This window comes from Lemur catta, chromosome 9, assembly GCF_020740605.2.
Source record: "Lemur catta isolate mLemCat1 chromosome 9, mLemCat1.pri, whole genome shotgun sequence".
In the NCBI taxonomy this organism is placed as follows: domain Eukaryota; kingdom Metazoa; phylum Chordata; class Mammalia; order Primates; family Lemuridae; genus Lemur; species Lemur catta.
The window spans coordinates 57,980,902-58,004,506 of NC_059136.1; the positions used below are offsets into that span (position 1 = coordinate 57,980,902).

General features: G+C 37.7%; 1 protein-coding gene and 1 non-coding gene across 2 annotated transcripts in view; both read right to left on the reverse strand.

Moving 5' to 3' along the window:
• Positions 1 to 213: 213 nt before the first annotated feature.
• Positions 214 to 317, reverse strand: LOC123645498. The gene has a single exon (XR_006737611.1). It is a non-coding gene; the product is annotated as a small nucleolar RNA U13 (small nucleolar RNA).
• A 3,223-nt stretch (positions 318 to 3,540) lies between these two features.
• SPAG1 (sperm associated antigen 1) overlaps positions 3,541 to 23,605 on the reverse strand; it is a 71,036-nt gene continuing 50,971 nt past the window's right edge. The window contains exons 14-20 of the mRNA XM_045560398.1: positions 21,595 to 21,761; positions 16,817 to 16,949; positions 14,896 to 15,022; positions 8,969 to 9,133; positions 7,554 to 7,925; positions 7,295 to 7,459; positions 3,541 to 4,733 (exon numbers count right to left, since the gene is read on the reverse strand). Coding sequence (XP_045416354.1) covers positions 7,328 to 7,459; positions 7,554 to 7,925; positions 8,969 to 9,133; positions 14,896 to 15,022; positions 16,817 to 16,949; positions 21,595 to 21,761 — 1,096 coding nt within the window. The 3' untranslated portion in view covers positions 3,541 to 4,733; positions 7,295 to 7,327. The remainder of the gene's footprint in view (positions 4,734 to 7,294; positions 7,460 to 7,553; positions 7,926 to 8,968; positions 9,134 to 14,895; positions 15,023 to 16,816; positions 16,950 to 21,594; positions 21,762 to 23,605) is intronic.

Consider the following 23,605-nt stretch of genomic DNA (forward strand, 5'->3'; position numbering starts at 1 on the left):
GTTTTGATTTTGATTGAGATACCATTAAACCTTTATATCAATTTGGGATAAATTGATATATCTTCCTATCCACGAATACAGCATATCCTTTTATTTAGTTCTTTAATTTCTTGCAACAATATTTTGTAGTTTTCGGTGTACAGATCTAAAAATCTCAATTTGTGATTTTTCATTTCTAGTATATAGAAATACAATTGATTTTTTTTCTTTTCATATTAAACAGGTAATGTGCTAACAACCTCACAAGGTTTGAGGGAGGCACATGTCATGCATGCACGAGAACACCCAGTCATCATACGTAGGAACTACAAAAGGATCTAGAATTGGTTTTTGTATATTTATCTTGAATCCTACAACCTTGTAAGTAACATTAATTCTTGCTGGTTCTTTTTGATAGATTCTATAGGATTTTCTATATAGATAATTATGTCTGCAAATAAAAAGACAGTTTTACTTCTTCCTTTCCAAACTGTATGCCTTTGATAACTTTTTTCCCCTCCTTATTGCACTGGCTTCAACCTCCAGTACAATGTTAAATAGGAATGGTAATAGTGGACATCTTTACCTCATTTCCAATCATGAGGTGGAAATATTTAGTCTTTCACTCTTCCTTAACTTTTATTCCTCTGGGTAAGTTCTTGACAAGCTCAAATGGGTGGTGGCTTTTCAGGACTAATGGGAAGACCCCAGAGTTTGCATCTGAATTGTTCACTACGTTGGGTGGTTTATTCTTTTTTTTCTCTCACTCGTTTTTTTAAAATTGAGATATAGTTCACATACCATAAAATTCACACTTTAAAAATAAATGTACAATTCAGTGTTTTTAGTGTATTCACAAGGTTGCACAACCATCACTACTATCTAATTCTGGAACATTTTCATCATCCCAAAAAGAAACCCTGTATCCATTAGCAGTCAGTTCCCATTCTCCCTTCCTCTCAGTCCCTGGAAACCACTAATTTACTTTCTATCTCTACGGATTTGTCCATTCTGGACATTTTATATGAAAGTAATCATAAAATGTGGCCTTCTGAGTCTAGCTTTCTTCACTTCTCAATGCTTTCAGGGTTCATCCATGGTACAGCATGTATTGCTACCTCATTCTTCATTATGGCTGAATAATATTCTATTGTTTAGATAATACCACATTCTTATTTATCTATTCATCAGTTAGTTGATGGACATTTGGACCGTTTCTACTTTTTGGCTATTATGAATAATCCTGCTGTGAACATTCGTGTACAAGTTTTTACATGAACATACGTTTTCAATTTTCTTGAGTATAATACTAGGAGTTTTAGAATTGTTGGGTCAAATGGAAACTCTAACTTTTTGAGGAACCGCCAAAATGTTTTCCAGAGCAGCTGCACCATTTTACATTCCAGTCAGCAATGTATGGGGTTTCTAATTTCTCCACATCCTCACCAATACTTATTGCCCATCTTTTTTATTTATAGCCATCCTAATGAAATCTTTGCCCTTGTTCTAGCACAAATATGAATTGTGATCAAAATGGTGTTTATTGAAGTAGTCCTCCTCCTAACCCGCTGCTTAATTATAGCAAATAATTAGTTGTATTTTACAGGTGGGAAACTGACATAGAAGAGGTCAGATGGCAGGTAGTAAGATTAAATTTTCAGCTAATTTTAGATTTGACTTGGGTCACTATTAAAAGCCTAAGGAAAAATAGAAAATCAGTTAAAGTTGCTTTGTAAGTCTCCTGTCTGGTTTCTCTTTGCTGCACACTGAAGCATACCTAGAATGGTAAAGTTTTAGACTCTAAGTTTCTAGTGCATGTGATATTGGAAATTCTGCAGTACAGTAATTCAGTTGTACTGAGCTCTTCCTTCTCATTGATCCAAGTCCATTTCAAAACCCAGCTTAGACTTAACCTCTTCCTGAAAATGGTCCTGATTAACTCTAGTTGGCCCTTTTAATACCTTTGACACTTGAACATTTCATTGATGCTGTTTTTTCCTGTTAGAGTCTCTTGCCAATTTTTTCCAAATGAAGTATAAATTCATTAAAATCAGGGCTATCTTTTATTTATGGTCCACAATACTTTATTCAGAGGGTCATAAATAGTGCAATTGAGATATTAATTATTGCACACTCAGCTTCTATGCCAGTAGGTCATAAATTCCAACTTTCTAAGAATTACAAGAGAGATTTTTATATTCCCAACCCCCTGGTCTGTAAATTTTCAAGTGACCCTATACAAACATTCCAAGAATGAGAAGTATTTAGAGTGTCATTGAAAACTTCTCAGTAATAGGAAACTCTCTAGTCTAAACTCTGGAAACAAGAGCATCAATAGGACAGTGTCCTCTAGATTCATTAATTCAACAAACATTTACTAAACACCAACCAGCCTATGCCAGACTCTGAAAGTACAACTGTGTGTGTATGTTGGCTCACCCTCAAAACAGTGACAGGTGGAAAAGAAAGATGCTTACTATTACAAATAGATTCTCTGTGCAGTTCAACCTGTGGAGAAATCTCTTGGCTGCTGTAACATGACTAATTTCCAGAAGATGGCACCAGAGGTCTGAGGCCAGCTAATTCTCTGGCTATAATATTTCTATTGGAGGGGTCATAATGTGCATTTATTATCCAGTAAATAGCTTAAGATGTCCACAGCATTTGAAAAGAGCTTTCTTATCCTTTTCTAACAACATAGGTGAGATCATTACCCTTACTGGAAGAAAGCAGTTATACACATGGAAAGAAAGATAAGGTACTTATTAAGAACCACCAGGCATTTTTCACAAACCACAAATTGCACCTCTGAATGCTAGAAAGATATCCCCATTTTTGCAGATGAGGAAACTATAAACTGTCATGTTGGGTCATAAAGCTCCTAAGTAGAGCCGAGATTTGATTCCAGGTTTATCTGATGCCAAAGTCTATGCTCTTAAGCAGTTTCCCAGAGAAAAAGAGAAGGCAGTTGCCAGGAGTTATACTCTTGTCTCTTGCTTATTGTTCATTGATTGTTCTGCCATCAGTTGACCTTCAACCGCCTCTTTTATTTGATTTTTGGCCTAAGGCATCAAAACCCATAAACTTGACAAAATTCACTGTATTCTGGAGACAGATTTCTCCTTATAGATATCCCTTGGTAGAGAAGTCAGAGGCAGGATTCTGTGACTTTCATGTCAGTCTTCAGGGGTCCTTTTGGTCTGAGTGGTGCATACAGGCCAACAGGAAAAAAGTAAAACAAATTCTAAGTGAACACACTTGGCTCCATCCTGTTCCTAGATAGCAAAACCCATAATGTATCAGGAAAACAACTGCAAGAAAATATATTTGAAATCACTTTAATGTCATATTCTGCTATAACTCATGCTTAATCTCTTTGCATGCAACATATTAGGTTATTAAGTATGAAATGTCCAGTTTCTTTAAGTACTAAGTTTAACAGTTGATAATCTCTGACATTTCACTTTGACACTTCATTTTATTTTTATTGTGAAGGTACATCCTCAGTCTTTCAAATGCACATTTTGGCTTGTGATTATCTTTCACATCTTCTTAGAGCACTTTTGTGAAACCATGGATAAGTCAAAAATTTGTGTTATTTTCGAATATGAAAATAACTAGATTCCAGTTCTGTACACGGGGAACTTTCATAGTGTCCATGAGCCAAAATTAGTAATGATAGGCTCTTATATTACACAGCTTAGAAAGTATTTTCATGTTATTTTACAATAAACATGTCAGTCCAGATGATATTTACTAATCATTTAAAAATAAGCAAATTTAAGCCCAAAGTGATTGTGATTTGCTCAGGTGTTTTACACTTTAAAGTAAATAACTCACAGTTTTCAGAGCCTGTAATTTCTTTCTCTTCCTTTTCTGTTTTAATATCCTCTTTTACCCTTTTGTCTAGAAACTTTGGTCATAAGGTCCCTAAGGCATGAGTTAAGCTTTGATAAACCACACTCTGTATACAATTATGCTGGAGACTTTTCTACTTCCAGATGCATGATTTACAGCAAATCAACTAGATATAATAACAAGTGCTGACAGTCCACTGGAATACTTTATGTAATATATGTACCCAAAAATGTAAAATTACTAAGATTTCTCTTTTATTCAACAAATATTTATGGCATTTGTTGCACCAGGCATTTTGATGAGCAATATGGGAAACAGAATTGAACCAGACATTTTCTGTCAGACAAGTAAACTCAAGAACACCAAAACTATGTGGTAAGATATCCTGTGCAAAAGCAGTTAATCTTGGGTGAGTGTGCCATGTTTGCATAATAAACAGTTTGTCTGGATGAAATATTAGATGTGAGGTTTAGGACGAAGCCTAGGTTTCTCAGGCCAGTGTGTGAATGCTGGTACCTTTCACTGAGCTACGGGATAAGTGAAGCCTGAGTTTGAGAGAACAAAGAGTTCTGTTTAGGGCATACTATATTTGAAGTATCTTTGAGACATCCATGTTGAAATGAACAGTTTGAATTTGGTTTTACAGGTTGAAGGTCAGGAAAGATTTAAGGGCTGAAGATAGGACAAATGTGGAAACAGACTGTGAGAGGTTAAGTCCTTGGACATAGTTACAAACAATCCAGAATCTCAGTGGAAGAAAGCATAAGCTTGTCCATGCTGTATATCCAGTGCAGACTGGCAGGACTCTGCTTCAAAGCAACATTCAAAGAACCAGGCTGATGGAGGTGCCGTTATCTTGTAACTGTACAGTCTGGAACATGAGGCCTTCTCAGTCACTGTAGCAAGGGAAAAGACCATGGAGGGTTCTGTGCCAGGTCTTGCATACTTTGGCTCAGAAATGACACATCACTCCTACCTAAACTCTATTGGCAAAATTGGGCATGTGGCCCCAAACAATCACAAAGAAGCTAAAAAGTAAAAGAAGGGGAAGAAAATCAGGTTATTAGTGAAGAAGAATGGTAATGCCTGACTCACAAAGGAACTATTTGTATAATTAAAACTCTGATATTTTCTGCCATTTTATATGTGGCATGCAACTTTCTGTTCTAGGTATCACAAACCCTATGTTCCACTAATATTAAGATTACATGTAGTTTCCTAAACATGTCAAGTTATTCACACCTTCATTCAACCTGCACCTTGAATATGCACCCTGATGCCCTTACACCTTGTTTCCTCTGCCTGACATGTTCTTTTCTCTTGCCAATGTGACAAACTCAAGCTGTGGCATTACTTCCCTCTTGAAACCTTTCCTAACCCTCTCACAGGCAGGCCCAGGCACTCTTGCTTTTGTGTTGTCACTGTAGATACTTCTATTAGTATACAATTTGCATATCCATTCACTAATCTGTAATTTTTTTTTTTTAGAGACAGGGTCTCACTCTATCACCCAGGCTGGAGTGCAATGGCACGATCATAGCTTGCTGCAGCCTCAAACTCCTGGGCTCAAGTGATCCTCCTGCCTCAGCCTCCCAAGTACGTGGGACTACAGGTGTGCCACCATACCTGGGTAATTTTAAAATTTTTTTGTAGAAATGGGGGTCTCACTACATTGCCCAGGCTGTCTTGAATTCCTGGCCTCAAGCGGTCCCCCACCACCACCTCAGCCTCCCAAAATGCTGGGATTACAGGTGTGAGCCACTGTATCCAGCCAATAATCTGTAACTCTTAAAGGCCAGGTACCTTACCCATTATTCCATTCATATATTTAATATTTTCCATTACACAGCACAGAGTATATGAGCTCAAAACGCAGTTTGCACAGATATGGACCTTGGATGGAACACTTGCAACATCTGTAGTCCTTGTTAATTTACACACCTTCTCTGTGCTGCTTTTTCCTGCTCTATAACAGAGTTACTATTAGGATTAAATTAGACAATGTTCAATGAGCTATGTAGACTGCCTAGTACTAAGCTCAAAAATCATCACCTAGAGTTATTAATGTCACTATATCAGGACTGTGCAAGGTGCTGAGTTATCTAACTGTCCACAAAAGAAAAAGTTTCCTTTCTGTGTCTCTAAAGTTACTCTCAATCTTAAGTTGCTATGTATAGGAAATCAGTGGTCCTCTGTCTATAAATAAACTTTGTACAGTTCTAACACAAGCCACCATTTACTTTTATAAAAATCTAATAACATCAAAAAGGAGAAACCTGTTTATATGAAGACTAAAGTTAAGAACCCATTATAGTAGATTTTCACTTATGAAGGAAGGAAGGAACAGTTTAGAAGAGAAATGGCACAGTTTGAAAGGTACCCTTTACCCATGATGATTTGGAAAATATTCTATAAGATTAGATAAAATAATAAACATGAAAATAATAAAAGTGTTATTAGTCTTTCATCTTCATTTCTAAATGAACAAGAAAATGCTCCAGAAGAAGAGCATTGACCATAGACTGCAGGAATAAATAACAGCATACTGACAGAGACCGAAATACCTTTACTTTGAGTCAGTTAACAAAGGAGCTTTCAATATGATAAGAATTCTTCACTTTCCCTTTTACAGTGAAAGAATATAGTCATGACAGCAGAGAACAGAAGAGGAGGAGGGAGACATTTAAATGTTTGGGGAAAATACAGGAATGACAATTCAAATATAAATGCAGGCTTAGTTTGCTTTTATATAATGGTTGGTTGTTTTTACTTATATAAGCAACATATAAGAGAAAGTGGCTTTTAGAAATCTAGTAAAAAGTGATAGAAATTTTTGGCAATTTTTGTTCTTAATTATGAGGCATACTAGAAAAGTTCCTCTTATAGCTCTAAATTAATAAACACAATTTAATAATCGTTTCATGTTATAGACTTCAGTGTCACATTTCATTTTAATTGACTAACCCACAGGTACTAGTATAAAATGGGATTTATGTATATCTCAGCAGGATATAAGGTGATATAATAATCACTGTTAACGACTTGCACTTTTAAAAAAGAACTACAAAGAAATTCATTTCAGTCAAACTTAAGAGGACTCTTTCATAGCTCAAAGGAATGCAATTTAACTCAAATTTTCAACAGGTGAGTTATTAAAAGAAAATGTATACTATAAATTAAAATGTATTTTTAACAAGTTCCAAATATACTTATTAAATATAAAGATGTTGGCTCTGGTACATAAGAAAATATTTACAACTAATAAAAAGGAGATTATAGAATATACATGTTCTGTGTATAAAAATAAGTAAAACGTTTTATAGTCCAGACAAAGGGATCTTTTCTCAGCCAGATTTTATCCATGCAACTCTAATACAATATCATTTCATTAGCATTACTGGAACACATACATGCATGGAAGAAAAATCTTTTTTTTTTTTCTTTTTTTTTTTATTACCCATTGGATGCCAAGTTCTAGAAAAATCTTGATTTAAAGCTCATACTGCCTTTTTAGGGCCTGTATGTCTTCCAAAGTAAAATGGTTGTTGGGTGTGTCTGAAAGGTCATCAAATAGCTGTTCAATTTGCTCCTTTTGGCCCTTGCTAATTAGTGTCAACATCATCTGAAAGAAGGGAAAACATATTAGTATAAATAACATTAAGTTACAGAAACCCTTAAAAAATAAATCTCTATTAGTAAAATACTTTTCCACTCACCTTAAACCTTTCTGCTTTACTCAGATATAAAAGATGCTGATATACCAATGAAGGATCTTTAACAATAAGATCATTTTTCAGAGACTGAATGAGAAGGAGGAATGTATCCCCTTCAAGTTTGTTACTCAACAACATTGGCAAATCTTCTGGTGCAGTGATGGCTAAAAGGTGTGCACAGGCTTCTTTATCTTTCCTAGTATTGATAGCATTTATAACCTGACCAAACTCATAGGCATTATTAGGCTTGGAGATCTGAAGTTTTTCAGAGTATTCTGGTAGCCAGTTGCTTTTGTCTCCCTTCTCAGAAGCAAGGCAGGCAGCGGAGACCTCCATGGAGGGTCTTTCAGGCTCCTCTTCATTGCTTTCGTTCACCTTTGTCAGGAAAAGAAATATACTGGGACACTGAACAACAGTCACCACACACATCCTAAGTTACATTTTTCAAAATGGGAATTGAAAACCTCAAATAGACTGTATTTTAGTCAAGTTCTAAGTGAAAAATTTGTAAGTTGCAATAAATTGCAAAACCTATAATTTTTTAGGAAGAGAAGTTTTAAAGTATAAGAATCCAATTCATAAGAGTACTTTGTGAAGTTTTAAAAAACCATTTGACATTGAAACTATGACAATGAAATTTTATTTTTAGAACTTCCCATGAATAAAAATTTTATATAAAATAAAAACCTACAACAATTTTATCTTTTTTTAGCTGAGAAGTGTGCTTACATTTTTCAATTCTCTTAAAACAGCCTTTTCTTCCTTTAAAGGTAAAAAGCTTCCTAGCTTCTCTCACATATTAGCCTCTTACTCTTAGTGGAAATGTAAGATTATAAATGGGATATTAGCATTCATGAATGTACAGGAATTACGGCCTGACATTCTTCACTAAAGCAAAGCAAAACATCTGAGTTATCTGAAATCACAAAGACAGGTTTGATCCTGAGGTAGTCCAAGATCTCCAATGAGGCAGTCTTACTTCAGAGTGCTAAATAGATCTGAGTCAATCTGTAAAATCCCATGGGGTGGGGCTTGCAGGGTGCCTGAAACTCAATCAATCAGTCCTGTGAGTTTCTACTCTGAAACAAAGCTCAATGGCCACAGGCTCCCAGTGCTCTCTACAGTGGGAATAGTATAGTCACAGGCCAGAGGAAGGGGGGACAAAGAAAGGAAGAGCTTCGGTAATGCAGGGACTCCTAGTACCATCCACAGACTAACATTGGGAAATACAGTGACTAATTACCACTGCAAAGGAGAAATTTTGTCTTCATAACTGGATACAATTTTTTCATTAATCATCAGAACACAAACAAAATTTAAATTTTTTTAAAAGTTTTTTAAAGCATAGTGAATATAACCTTAGAATCCAGTCTAAGATCCCCAAAAGAATACTTTCAAAGATAATCAAATAAAAATACCTCTTGAATCTCAATTTTCCTTCTCTCTTTTTCTTTGTTGAATGATGCTGTATTATCCTTAATATTAAGGAATCTGGTTATCTCTTCCAGTTCCATCTTTGCCTCAGCAATATTTGGGTCTAGTAGGAGAACTTTATTGAGATCAGTTAAACTTTTCTGATAATTCTGTTAAGCAGGAAGACAGAGAAAATAATTTTCATAAATAAAAGAAGAGGCCTAGATTAGCCTGAGAGTGATGAAGTGAGCTATGCAGAGTGTGTGCAGGGGGTCCCCATTAGTACCACTCTTATGAAATGTGCCTAAGGGGTGAGTATGCTAATAAATTATAACCCAAAACACAGTGAACATCCACTATAGAGGAAAGAGCACAGAATCCAGAATTAGAAAACTCAAGTTCAATTCTATATCACCACAAATTCCCAGTCCTTAAAACATAGTAGGCACTTGTTTGCTGAATGAAGAAATGAAACAATGAACATCTTTATATTTGCACCTACTAGCAGTGAAACAAACAAGATCCTACTTAACCTTTCTGGGCTTCAGGCTTGTTATGTCTAAAATAAGGATAAAAACTCTATCCAGATTTTCACAAGGCTATACCAAGGAATAAAGGAATAAATAATATATGGTTTAAATCTATAAAAAACTATGCAAGTGGTAATTATATTACTTTTGTTCCATAAAACCCTTCAGAGTTGTTTACTCTTCAAAATAGGCTAGAGTCAATATTTAATCCTCTATAAGAGTCAGACAATACATTGGAGGAATTGAGGGGGAAAAAGGGAATCTAAGATTAATAAGACAAGGCCACTGAATATGACAGCAGCGACAGATACTATGTAAGATCAGTCTACTGTGAAAAGCCACGTTCTAGAAACTATAGACTACACCTATGTTTTGATTAAAACAAAGGCGGCAAAGAATTGCAAAGATGTGTAACCTCTTTAAGTATTTATGTCACCTCAATAACAGCATGCACTGGAGGCTGAGCCACAGATAAGCTAAGCTAGTGGTCAGGTGACATCCAGAGGACTAACTGTAATGCCATATCCCTTCCTCCTCCCCCTACAGCATCACCAGAGCAAGGGTGACATGTTTAAAGGATAACCTTAAATCTGCTCTAATTTATAAAAAAGGTAAATTATCTACAAACTGTAATACATTATATACTATTAGTAACAAATCTCCACATACCACTGTCTTACAACAGCAGTTGGAAACTACCGGGGGAAAAAATGACACTGTATTTATATCCTAAGTGTTATAGGCAGGGGACCATATGGGAAAGGCAAGGGAGTGGGGCAGGAGGGCAAGTTGAGGGAGTAATAAAAGCTAACTCTTACATGCTAAGCATTTTACAGGTATTACTTTACTCTTGCAATAGCCCTATAAATATTAACTTTTATTGTTCCCATTTTAAAAATGAAGAAACTGAGGCCTAAAGAAATTATCTTTGGGATGATCCCAGCAGCAATGACCAGAAGGTGGATGGTAATACACCTCAAGGGGAAGGTCTGAAAATAGAGATCTGTGGGCTTTGGCCTTGGAAGTGGAAGTCTAACATCATAGGAGTCACTATTATCATTTTCATATATTCAAGAAAGTCTCTGTTTAAAGAGCAACCTGCCTGGTTGGAGGAGACATAAGAAAACAGGAAATACACTTTGAAAAGTAAGTGTTAACAAAGGCAGACAAGTGTAAAGAGAGGACAGGACAGCAGGAAGGGTGGGCACAGCAAGGAGGCGGTGAGAGAAGGGGCCGGGTTCATTACTTCGTAAATGGTCACTGAGCATGTCCATGTGCTGGGAGCTGGGAAGACCATGGCAGAAAAGACAGACTTGGGCCTTCCCCTTTATGGAAGCTTATGTCCTGTGACAGGAAGCAATTAAAAAAAAAAGGGTAAACAAATGGATAATTATGAATTGTCATTGATGCAATTAAGAAAACCAAAGGTTGGCCGGGCGCGGTGGCTCACGCCTGTAATCCTAGCACTCTGGGAGGCCGAAGCGGGCAGATTGTTTGAACTCAGGAGTTCGAGACCAGCCTGAGCAAGAGCAAGACCCCATCTCTACTAAAAATAGAAAGAAATTATATGGACAGCTAAAAATATACATAGAAAAAATTAGCCGGGCATGGTGGCGCATGCCTGTAATCCCAGCTACTCGGGAGGCTGAGGCAGGAGGATAGCTCGAGCCCAGGAGTTTGAGGTTGCTGTGAGCTAGGCTGACGCCACGGCACTCACTCTAGCCAGGGCAACAGAGAGACTCTGTCTCAAAAAAAAAAAAAAAAAAAGAAAACCAAAGGTGGAGCTGGATACAAAGAGGGAGGCGTCTCCTTTTGCTACAGTTGTCAGAGAAGTGAGAAACCAGCCATCCAGAGTGGAGGGAAAAGTGGAGCTTATACAAAGAGAAAGTGTGACTTTGGCAAAAAGGACATTAGAGGTTTCTAACAACCTCATCAGGCCTTTAAGAAATGATATACTATAAATACTATAATCACATGTGTTCGTGATAATATTTCCTATTAACAGATGTGCTCAAACTATAAAAGCAATTAGATATTTTTTATATTTTTATTGATACATAGTAATTGTACATATTTCTTTTTGCTATTTTTGGCCTTGTAGCATCCCCTATTGGTTGTAAATTCCTTAAATAGGCACCATGTCTTATTCACCTCTGTATTCCCAACACCTAGCATGTAACTGGCACTCAATAAGAGAAATAAATTATAAATAAAACAAAATGTTCAGTGATCTTTTCTTGTGAAGAACAGCTGTACATTAAAGACCACCCATAGTTTTCAAAACTGGTACCAAAAAAAAAAAAAAAACCCCACTATTAAAGTCAGTTAGAAAACAAACAAAAGATCTGAGGAAAGCAAAGTGTTCAGCTGGGAGCCAAAGGCAGGGCACCTGCTCCAAACTGAGCCCCTGTGCCATGTCCTCATTACAGCCACGCTGAGCAGATGCATCCAGGCATGAGTTCTGACACTTTCTATATGGAGTTGTAGCCTTTGAAGATCCTTAAATTAAATTCACATGGCACATACCCTAAACTACCGGATATACAAATCAAGCTATAAAAAAATCAAACCAGAAAAACAAAGTACCAGCCTCATAACCTAGTGGGATAGGATTACTCAAATTTGAGAATATTTTTCTGCATCATAATACAATTTCTAGAATTCCTTCCAAGGAAGTATACAATTCAAGTCTTTCATTAGGTACAGCTTCTGACTTTCAGTCAGCTAACCAGGTTCAAAGAGTCAGGCAGCCAGTATGAGGTAAACTTGCTCGAAGAGTTTAGACGTATATAAACTCATGAGTCATGCGGATATACCCTCATTTACCCAAATCCATCACACTCAAAGAGTTGAGTAAATTTTGAAGAAGATTCTTAATTCATGGTGCCTCATGCCATCTAGGAAATCTTTACGTGAGGGTCACAAATGAGTGTGTTGCTAACAAAATAAAGTTGGGAGTTGTGGGGGTGTTAGGGTCACACGGACGCTGTCTGAGTCCTGGCAAGAAGTGCAGGCGTGGCTCCACTGCAGCCTCTGTGGGCCTGTGATCTAGAAAATTCTGATCACCCAGTGCACACAGATTGTCCCCATTTGACATATATTAATACTATGCAACAACATGACTGCTGCCTCCCAAGAAAACCCAGATGTTTTTCTGTCAGTGATGGGCAAGGAATAAAAGAACTATCTCAAACTCATTAGGGCAAAACTATCCCTCTTCCCATCCCTAAACTTGTCCCCAACCCCTGTACACCCTCCATTATCACACTGCTCCACTCAGCCACCCCAGCCGGGAACCTGGGAGGCATCCCCTTCATTCCTTCCCTCAGATATCTCACTGCTCACTATGTCCTGTCAATTTTACTATCAGCCAACCTTGAAATAACCCCTCAACTACTGGTACAGGCTGAACTGTGTCCCCCAGAAATTCATATGTTGAAGTTCTAACCCTCAGTACCTCAGAATGTAACCATATTTGGAGACAGGATCTTTAAAAAGGTAATCAGGTTAAAATTATTAGTTCATTAGGGTTGGGCCCTAATCCAATATGACTGGTACTTTATATTAAGAAGAGGGCATTTGGGCACAGACACACACACACACGGAAAACCATGTGAAGGCACAGGGAGAAGACATCCCTCTACATGCCAGAAGAAACCAACCCTGTGGACACCTTGATCTCAGACTTCCAGCCTCCAGAATTGTGAGAAAATAAATTTCTGTTGTATAGGCTACCAAGTCTGTGGCACTTTGTTATTAGCAAATTAATATATCTTCTCTCTTCCCTCAGCCATTACCTTCCTTCAGGCCTCTGCTTCTCACCTTGGTGGACTCTCACTTGTCTTCCTACTCCATGCTGGGCCACTCTGACCCACCTTCCATGTTGTCCCCAAATCTGACCCATCATGCCACCATTTACCCCCTTGGGGGCTCCCATCACCCTCAGGGTCAAGCACAGCCTCCTCGGTGTGGCATGCCAAGCTGCACCCCCTCCCCCCACATCTGGCTGTACAGTATGTGAACAAAGCCATAAAACATGTGCACAATAATGTCACAGCAGCTCTATTCATAACAGCCCCAAACTGGAAACAACCTAAGTGGCATCACTGGTGAATATATAAACAAATTGTGGTAGTCATACAACTCAGTGATAAAAAGGAATAATTCCTGATACTCACAACATGGATGAATGTCAGGTTATGCTGAGTGAAATAAGACAAAGAGTAGAGTACCTTTTATGTGATTATATTTATCATATTGTCAAAAAGAAGCCAAACCAATCTATAGTGATAGAAATTAGATGAATGGTTGCCTAGGGTTAGGGGTTGATTTCAAAGGGGCACAGGGAACTTTCTAGAGAGATAGAAATGTTATTGATCTTGATTGGGATGGTAGCTATAAGAAGATATATCAAAAGTCAATGACCTGCACACTCACAATGTGTGAATTTCATTGTATTAGACCTTAATAATTTTTTTTTACAAAATCTGGGAGGCCAAGGCAGGAGGATTGCTTGAGCTCAGGAGTTCGAGACCAACCTGAGCAAGAGTGAGACTCCATTGCTACTAAAAATAGAAAAATCAGCTGGGTGTCATGGTAGGCACCTATAGTCCCAGCTACTCAGGAGGCTGAGGCCAGGAGTTTGAGGTTGCAGTGAGCTATGATGAGGCCACTGCACTCTACCCAGGGTGACAGAGCAAGACTGTGTCTCAAAAAAAAAAACTACTTTAGTAAATGCCATTTTCTAATATGTTCTGGTTTTTCCTTGTGATATTATTTTCTACATATGTGAACATTCATTCAAGATTTTCATGCAGAAGAATCTACATAAAGAAAAGTGTAATTATACAGTACCTTCTTTCTTCTAAACTAACGGTGTGGTTTTCTTGGAGAAGAATGCCATTCTATAGTCTCACACTGACTGACCATCAGCCAGCTTGAGGCCTAGATCACTACAAGCTTCCAAATCTCTGATATGTTGCTACCAACTTCCATGAGTGATCCATCTTCCCATGTGACGCCTTCCCCCACTCCACCTCCAACCCCAACCCTTGCTGAAGGAACCAGTAGCACTGCCAGTGGCTTTTAGTAATTCAGTAACAAAATTTCCTGTTCCTTAAAGTGAACCTATTATAACTTACAATACTCCTAATACTCCTTGGGAAATTAGAGAATAAATCATAATTTTTAGCTGGAAGGAATCTTAGAAATTATCCAGTTCCATGTTATAATTAGGGGTGAAAGCTGAAGCCTATTCCAACGTTTTAGAACTGGTTAGTATAGCAGTAAGATTAAATCCCAGGATAATCTCACTCCCATTCCATGATCATGATTTATGTTCATGAAAACCACTTGATTTGTTCAGAACTAATATTTACACATTAAAATGGAGATTTTCTCACCTTGAGTCCTTTGTGAGCCAGAGCTCGTCTATAGTACGCTTTCATGTTCCCATCGTCTATCTGAAGCGCCTGGTCACAGTCCTGCTTTGCCTCTTCAAACTGGCACAGCTTCAAGTAACAGAGAGCTCTGGCATAATGTAATGGAACTCAGTATTAAGAAAGGTAAAGATAGCATATCTAGAAATTTAGACAGCTAAGAAAAATCAGAAAATAACTCAGTAAGTCTGTTTCTATACTACAGCTGTTTCAATGGAAACTTAACATTTGATTCCAATTATGGCACTCTCTTGCAGTGCATGAAATTACAGCACTGGGGGTATAACTGCAAACAATATGCAGTCCCACCCTCCCCCCAAGAAGGATACAGTATAGTAGAGGAGACAGAACATTAAAACAAGCACACACAGTAAAATCTGTACAAGGTGCTCTGAGAGCACACGGCTCAGAACCACACCAGATCAGGGGGACCGAGGCAAGAGGCAGAGCAGTCAGGGAAGACCTCCCAAAAGAAGTAATATTTAAGTTGAAACCTGAGTGTGGAGTGAGAAATATCCAGTGCAAAGGCACTGGGTTGAGAGGGTTAAGATGGAGATAGGGGAGAGTGGAGGCCAAAGGCATAGACCCATGGTGGGAGAGAACGTGGTGATCTTGATGAATTAAGAAAAGTTCCGTATGGCTGGAGCCCAGGGATGAAGCTGGAAGAGTGGACAGGCCAGATCACAAAGCCCCTTGTAAATCATGACAAGGAGGCTGAACTTTATCCTGAGCCTAACAGAAGTCCGCTGAAGGTTTTGAGTAGGGGCTGATTTGTTCACCATGTTCCAGACAGATCACTCTAGCTGCAACAGGGAGAAGGAGACAAGAGGGAGCAAGGCTATGCAGGACAGCATGGAGGGTGCTGCAGACATCTGGGAGATGCCAGTGGCCCCGAGCAGGGGCATAACAGTGGGGGTGCACAGAAAGGGTCACACTAAAGAGGGATTTCTAAGGTAGGACCACCCAAGCTTGCTGACTGACTGGAAGAGGAGGGTCGGGGGCGGGAGGTGTTGGTCAGGGATGATAACCAGCCCTGAGTGCAGAAGAGAAGGGAGCATTTGGGTGTGGAACTCAGAAGACAGAGAGTTGGGAGACATCATTGTAAGGTGGTAAATGGAGCTGGGGAAAGGATGGAATGGCCTCAAGAGTATGTGGAACAAAAAAGGGATCTGGACCTTCGGAACTCTGACAATACCAGGCAAAGAAAAGCCTACAGGGGGAGAAGAGGAGAACCAGGCAATGAGTTCTCTGCCACTGCAGCCAAGGAGAGAAGGGGTCTTCAGGGAAAACTGGGTGGCTGATAATGCCCCAGCCTGCAGAGGCTGAACAGGAGAAGAACAGAAAAATATCTCTTGGATTTAGTGACATTTCTGGCAAAAAGGTTGCCATTATTCTATCACCATATTCTATATAGGTATCTGTTACCATATGTGTCAAAGATGGCCCCCAAGCAGCATTCTAGAACAATCTGCCCATTCCTACTGCACACTATAAAACATGCTGGTCCCTTCCCTCAGCACTTCAGAAGCAGCAAGGCTTTGCTCTGTAGGACACTATCGACTCCTGCTCGTCCTGTGTTGGACAGTGCCCAGGCCCAGCTAGCTGCAGTGAGGCCAGACAGCCAGGAAATGCTGAATCAGGGCAGCAGCCAAAGATGCGAAACCCGGTGACACAGACTATATCAAACCTGCCCTCTCTCCGGAACTCCCACGGCCCCACCTCTTTCAGAAACACTCACTTAAGACAACTTGCTATATAAATTCCTAGAACCACAATAAAAATCTTTGGCAATTAAATAATTTTATTAAATAATTTATAATAAATGATTATTTTTAATAATCAAAACTATTAACATAAGAAATATATAAAGTTATAAAAAACTTGCCTGTTTGTATATATAGCACATTCCTTGTTATTAATCTTTAAGCATTCACTGTATTTACTAACAGCATCTTTATAGTTTTTGTCCTTTACACATTGATTTCCTTCTTCTTTAAGGGCTTTAAACATTTTTTCATCTATGGGACCCCCAAAAAAAGAGAGAGAGGAAATATTCATATAAGCCACCTCTACAAAATCTTAAGTACAGTTATAAGCAAATCTTCTATTGCAAATTAACTAGACCTAATGTCTAAATAGAACAAAACTTTGTAGATAAATTAAAAAGAAAGTTGGCTCTAAGTAAAAATAATTATATAATTATGACACTATTATTTTCAAATTAGAAAATAAAATGCAAGTAATTCTGTCATTTTTATCCGTACTGGCATGCCTTCTGTTCTCTGCTGGGATTCTGGACATATCAACAGAAGACAGAACCACCTTAGAGATGGAGAGGATCAAGCCAAACAAGGATACCAAGCCACAGGTGACACTCTATGATGAGAGGCAGTGTCTCAGATGCGGCTGTTCATTTGAACTAGCAAGCCTGACAGTGTCTTCTGTAATCTCAATCCATGCTGCCTCAAGTAGCACTTTTACAGCAGTACAGGGGTACTTTAGACCCTCAGTGAAGCTGCAGGTATGACAGAATCAGTCAATGAAATGGGGACACAAACATCTACAGTGTTTGGCTCAATAACTATCTCATAAATCATGAATAAACAAACCTCTTAAAATCTGAAGTGGACATCTATCCAGCACCCCAAATTTCCTTGGGAAATCACATCTCTTCCACTCTCTGCTCCTGTGGTTTAGGTAACTCAAACCCCACCTGAATCTTGCTCTTTGGGATAATTTTCATTTTATTAATTAGCACATTATAGTCCCATGGCCAATAATCTAAGGGATTGGTCAGGAATGGGCCTATGAGAGCCTGTAAGATTTTTGTGGCAGATTCTTATAAAGTAATTCTTGCTCTTTCCCATGGAATTTGAGGCTAAAAGGAGAAGCTATTTTGCCATCTTGTGATAAAAAAGGGGAGTGTGTTTTAAGAATGGGGCCAACAGAGCAAGGTAGGGGCTGAGATGGAAAGCTGAAGAGTCTCTGAATCCTGAATCCAGCCATCCCTGCAGCTGCTTTACCCTGTGGACTTGTCCACAGTAAATGCCCATAAATGGCTTTTTGCCTAAGGCATTAAGAGTTGGGCTTTCTGTTATCTGTAATCAAAGAGCACCAACTGTTCATCCAGAATTACAGAACTATTCTTATTATCTTGTAATGAACACAGCTGACTCCCTGCTTGGAATCTATTTCCCCCTAAGGGAACCTCGATATTCATTCAGCTATCACCCCTCTCCCATTCAGCCCTGTGTTCAAGGGAAGCTGACCCCACTGATCAGAAAGAAACCAGGGCTAAGCCAGTCAAGTACACGGCACTTCCTCATGAAAGAGACTGGCTCAGGAATGGGCACAGGGCCCACTTTAGGCCATTAGAATAACATTAAAAAGCTTGGGCTCTGAGGCAACGTATTTCCTCATTCTTAAACTATTACCACCAAAAGCAAAGGTGTCTCTCTCCCTTTGGATATTGAAATGCACAGATGTGAAACCTAAAACTGCCATAGTTCTACAGTTTCTGGCTACAGCGTGAGCCCTGATGAGCTGTGCCGATCTCAGAGTCTGTCTGGGCCCTTTCAGTTACATGAGCCAATACTGTCCTTTAGGATTTAAGGGAACAGATTTTCTATTACTTGTAACCAAAGTTTTCAAATACGCAAAATATTAAAATTTAAAGTTTTAAACCTATGTAACAATTTTACCCTATAGAGTAGCTTGATATATTAAAAAAATCCATAGATTAAAATTTAAAATATACCTTTAACTTCTGCAATCTAAAAATCTTCTCATAGATACAGTGAATTTATAATATTAGATCCTTAAATATGAAATGTCCGATTTTGAATCAAAAGTGTAGTTTATTATATCTCAAACAAGAAGCAGTACAATTAATCAAAGTATGTGCCTAAACTATCGACACAGTTTTGCCATCTTAATGGTAGCTTGTTTATGCCAACAGCGAAGAAACTAGGAGAGTGAGGGGACATGCAATCGTGAAAGGCATTTTCCACAGCTTGTTGAGAATTGAATATTTTTCCTTGCAAGAAGTGGTCCAAAGCCTGGAAGAAGTGGGATAGTCAATTGGTGCAAGGTCTGGTGAATATGGTAGATGACAGAGATTCCAAGTCTAGCCTCTGTAGTTTGAGCAGCATTGTTTGTGTGACATGTGGTAAAGCGTTGTCTTGCAAGAGGGTTGACCTGTCTCTGTCTACCAATCTCAGCTGCTTAATAGCAAGCATCCTCATCATTTTGTCCAACTGGTTGCAGTAGACATCTACTGTAATCGACTGAACAGGTTTCATGAAGCCATGGTGGACAATGCCAGCACTGGACCACCAATCACCATTAGCTTTTTTTGATAAATATTCAGTTTAGACTGTGTTTTGGTACTTCATCTTTATCTAACCATTGTGCTGAATGCTTGTGATTGTCAAAAAGAATTCATTTTTCATCACATGTAACAATATGGTGTAGAAATGGATCGCCTTTACGTCGTGACAGCAAAGAAAGGCAAGCTTCAAGACGATTTCTCTTCTAATGCTCTTTAATTCACATGGAACCTATCTGCCCAGCTTCTTTACCTTGCCAATTTGTTTCAAATGGTCCAATATTGTTGGATTAGTAACGTCACACCTTGCTGCTAATTCAGATGTAGGTTGAGATGGATTCACTTCCACTATAACTTTCAGCTCACCATTATCTACCGTGGTCTCAGGTTGCCCACATGGCTCATTTTCAAGATTAAAATCACCAGAATGGAACTTCTCAAACCATCAGTGTACTATGTGTTCATTAGCCACGTCCTTCCCCAACACTTTGTGATATTTTGAGCTGTCTGCACTGCGTTGGTCCCATGACGGAACTCATTTGAAATTAACACAAATTTCTGACTTATCCATGGTGTCACAAATATCGCTCTAAAAAAAAAAATGTGAAAGATAATCACAAGCCAAAATGTGCGTTTGAAAGACCGTGGATGTACCTTCACAATAAAAATAAAACAAGAAGTGTCAAAGTGGAATGTCAGAGGTATCAGTTGTTAAACTTAGTACTTAAGGAAACTGGACATTTCATACTTAATAACCTAATATTAAACTTGGAATGTACATGCAATCTTATTTGTCCTTCTGTACAAATTGAATAAAATATTAGTTAACTTTTCATCTTTTACTTCAAATCACAGAATGTTTCTGCCTATGTTTGATATTTCAAAAGATCTCACAAAATGGGGTCAAATGATACTTCCCTTGAATCCTGGTATATAAACCCCAAAATAGAATATTACAGAGGATTTTTTCCCCCATTTGCTGAAAAACCTTCCTCAAGCTTTTATCCTGCAATATCTTTAAACCTTTAGAATCCATTCTCACTAATTATTAGTAAACAAATACAGATGGAAAAATTCAAAAAGAGCCGATTATACTTATACTTATGATTTTCTACCACATAGCTATATATGCATTTTGTTAATAAGAAATAGCTTCTCTTAATTAAGCAAGTGCTTTGTGTAAGGCCCCATTAATAACATACTCTAGAAAATTAGAGATCTCCACAATTTTCCTAGGACTGCTAAATCTGAAAGCCTTGGGATATGTTCTTTCTAGGCAATAAAGAGGGTGAGTGTCCAACGCTAGCCATTAGGACTTCATGGGTGAGGGACCTCAGGGTATCTGCAAGATGAAGCTCATCCTGGGGACACACGTGGAGTTTCTAAGCTTGTGGGAGAAATGGGGGCTCAGCTGGCTTTGAAGCAGAAACCAAGAGCGAAGGCACATTTATTAAATACTTACCATCACAAAGTATTAAGGTAGGCACCATGGTAATACAAATATATTAACAACTATGATAGAAGGCAGAAGTACCTACTGTATACTGTCATGTGTTGCTCAACCACAGGGATATGTTCTAAGAAATTCATCGTTAGGCAATTTCATCATCATGTGAACATCATAGGGTGAACTTACACAAACCTAGATGGTCTAGCCTACCGCACATCTAAGCTAGGGTATGACCTATTGCTCCTAGGCTACAAAGCCGTACAGCATGTTACTGTACTGAATACTGTATGCAATTGTAACACAGTGTTAAGTATTTGTGTATATAAACATGTCTAAACATAGAAAAGGTACAGTCAAAATGTGGTATTACAATCTTACAGGGCCACTGTCATATGTGATCTGTCATTGACCAAAACATCATCATGTGGTACATGACTGTATTTATGTTGTGGGGTTTAATTTTATTATTTTAAACACATCAATCTTATTCCTTTAGCCTCATCACATACATGGTCTACTGTAGAGCTATATGCTACTTAATTCTTTTTCTTACTAGAAATAATGCTAACTTAATCTTTATTAAGAGGTTACTATAGGTTTACATAGTCAGCGTATGTGCTAAGTGTTTTATATGCATATCTTCATTTATTTCTGAGAATCACCTCATGAGACAGTTATTACTATTTCCCTGCTTTCATGTACACTAGGACATGGGAGGTATGAAACAACTTCTTAAGACCATGTAGTTAAAAAGAGGGAGAACAGCAACTTGACTTAAACCCAGGTCCAATGCCAGAGTTCATACCCTTATACCTCTGCTTCACTGTGCAAGTATGCACACAGCTCAAGAGCACCTTCAGAAGAAATGAGTGCAGGCTTCCCCTACCTGTGACGCCCAGCTGGTGGTGGCTGCTGGAATCTCCCACTTGGTTTGAGGTTGTCTCTGCTGCAGGACGCCAACCTCCCAGTGGTGCAGAAGTGGGCACAGCAGGAATGGGTGACAGTTTCTCCCGCCAATTTGGTCCATCCAGCTCCATTAAAATTCTTGTTATTCTAAAGAGAAAATGAGTTTTCTCTATTGATCATGCAATTTGTTTTTTGTATTACTGAAAGTCAGATCAAGAGTAAGATTTACAAATGCTATGCGTATGTGTACTTCCTTGTAGAAACACCCAATCCTGAGCTATTTTCTGTCCATGTAAACTAAATGTTTTCAAAAGGACTTTTAAAAGTTGCCATAAATAATGTAACTTAGAATATTTTTTAGACCAAAGAAAAAATGAGAAATTTTTAATTTGTTAAAAAAATTTTAATTTTTGAGAAAGTGAAATATAAAACTAAAATTTTGGAGGCTTAGAAGAAATGCCCCTTGTAATATTTATTATAATTACTAAATTGAGGATGTATTACTCTTGAAAATAATCAGAAGTACTTTAGAATTTCTGTGCCCAAACTATACACTAAAGTGGTTGAAAACAGGTGTTCAAAACTGGTTGCTAAAACGGACAAGTGCTAACTGTCGTAGAATATTGCTTTTTCTTAAAACATTTACATGTGGTTAAGATACTCTTTCTTACCTTGCATTTTTTTCACCTCTATAATTATCCACTTGTATCCTTTTCATATGAATAAAGATGAAAAAAATAGGATACTAGACTCTACTACAAGAGTCCTTGTATTAATGATATTTACTAATGGCCATCATGAAATTCAGATTAACATCCTCAATTATCACTTTCTCATTAATTTAAATATACAAAAATGTCAAACTTAAATTTAAAAACAAAATTGAATTATGTCTTGGGGATGAATCTGATTTTAAAAGGTATTTCCCAAGACTGAGAAGGTTTTCTGGTAATTAGTAGAATACATTCAAAGTTAGTTAATTCTGTAGTCTCATATACTTTTTGTACAAAAAATGTTTATATTTACATATAGACAAATATAATACACATACTCTCCCTACAGTTTCTTAAACGGAAATATCAATAGAAACCTTTGGTTATAACTAAATCTCATGTTTTAGTGTAAAAAATAAATTTTTATAAAATTAATGTGTAACCACCCACATTTGTAGAAGAAAAAGAAGTTTTAGAAAAAAGAATTTTCAAGCAAAACTTATATTACCAGCAGAGAGGAAGGAAGAAGCAGCTGAAAAGAGATGATGTGTTGCCAGGGAGTAAATAAGTATGTGCAGAGAAATATAACATGTAAGATTCCTGGAGAGGAAGAGAGGAATATGGTTAATGGAAGACAGAAACAAAATAAGCACAGATGTTTAAATTAAAAATAAATAAATAAATAAGCTGCTGCTGCTTAATTTTCCATAATGAACTGGAATAGATGGAAAAGCAACCATAAATATGGGATTCACAAAAAGGAATAGTGAAATTTTAGAAAATGGATATTTTATTTAAAAATATTTATAGCAAAACCAGACAGAGCCTCCTCGTCAACAAGATAGCAACAAGAACCATTCAATTAAAAAATGACTGAGTCTTAAAAGTCAATAGATATAAAAGAACCTTCTGGACTACATATAAAAATATAATACAATCCTCAAAAATTTAAACATAGAATTACCATATGACCCAGCAATTCCACTCCTAGGTATTCACCCAGAAGAACTGAAAACAGGGACTCAAACACAAACTTGTACACAGCTCTTCATAGCAGCACTATGCACAATAGCCAACAGGTGGAAACAACCCAAATGTCCATCAACTGATAAATGGATCAACAAGATGTGACATATACATACATGTAATGGATTATTCAGCCAAAAAGAAATGAAGTACTGACACACGCTACATCATGGATGAACCCTGAAAGCATTAAGTGAAAGAAGCCAGGCAAAACAGGTCATATATTGTATGATGCCATTTATATGAAATACC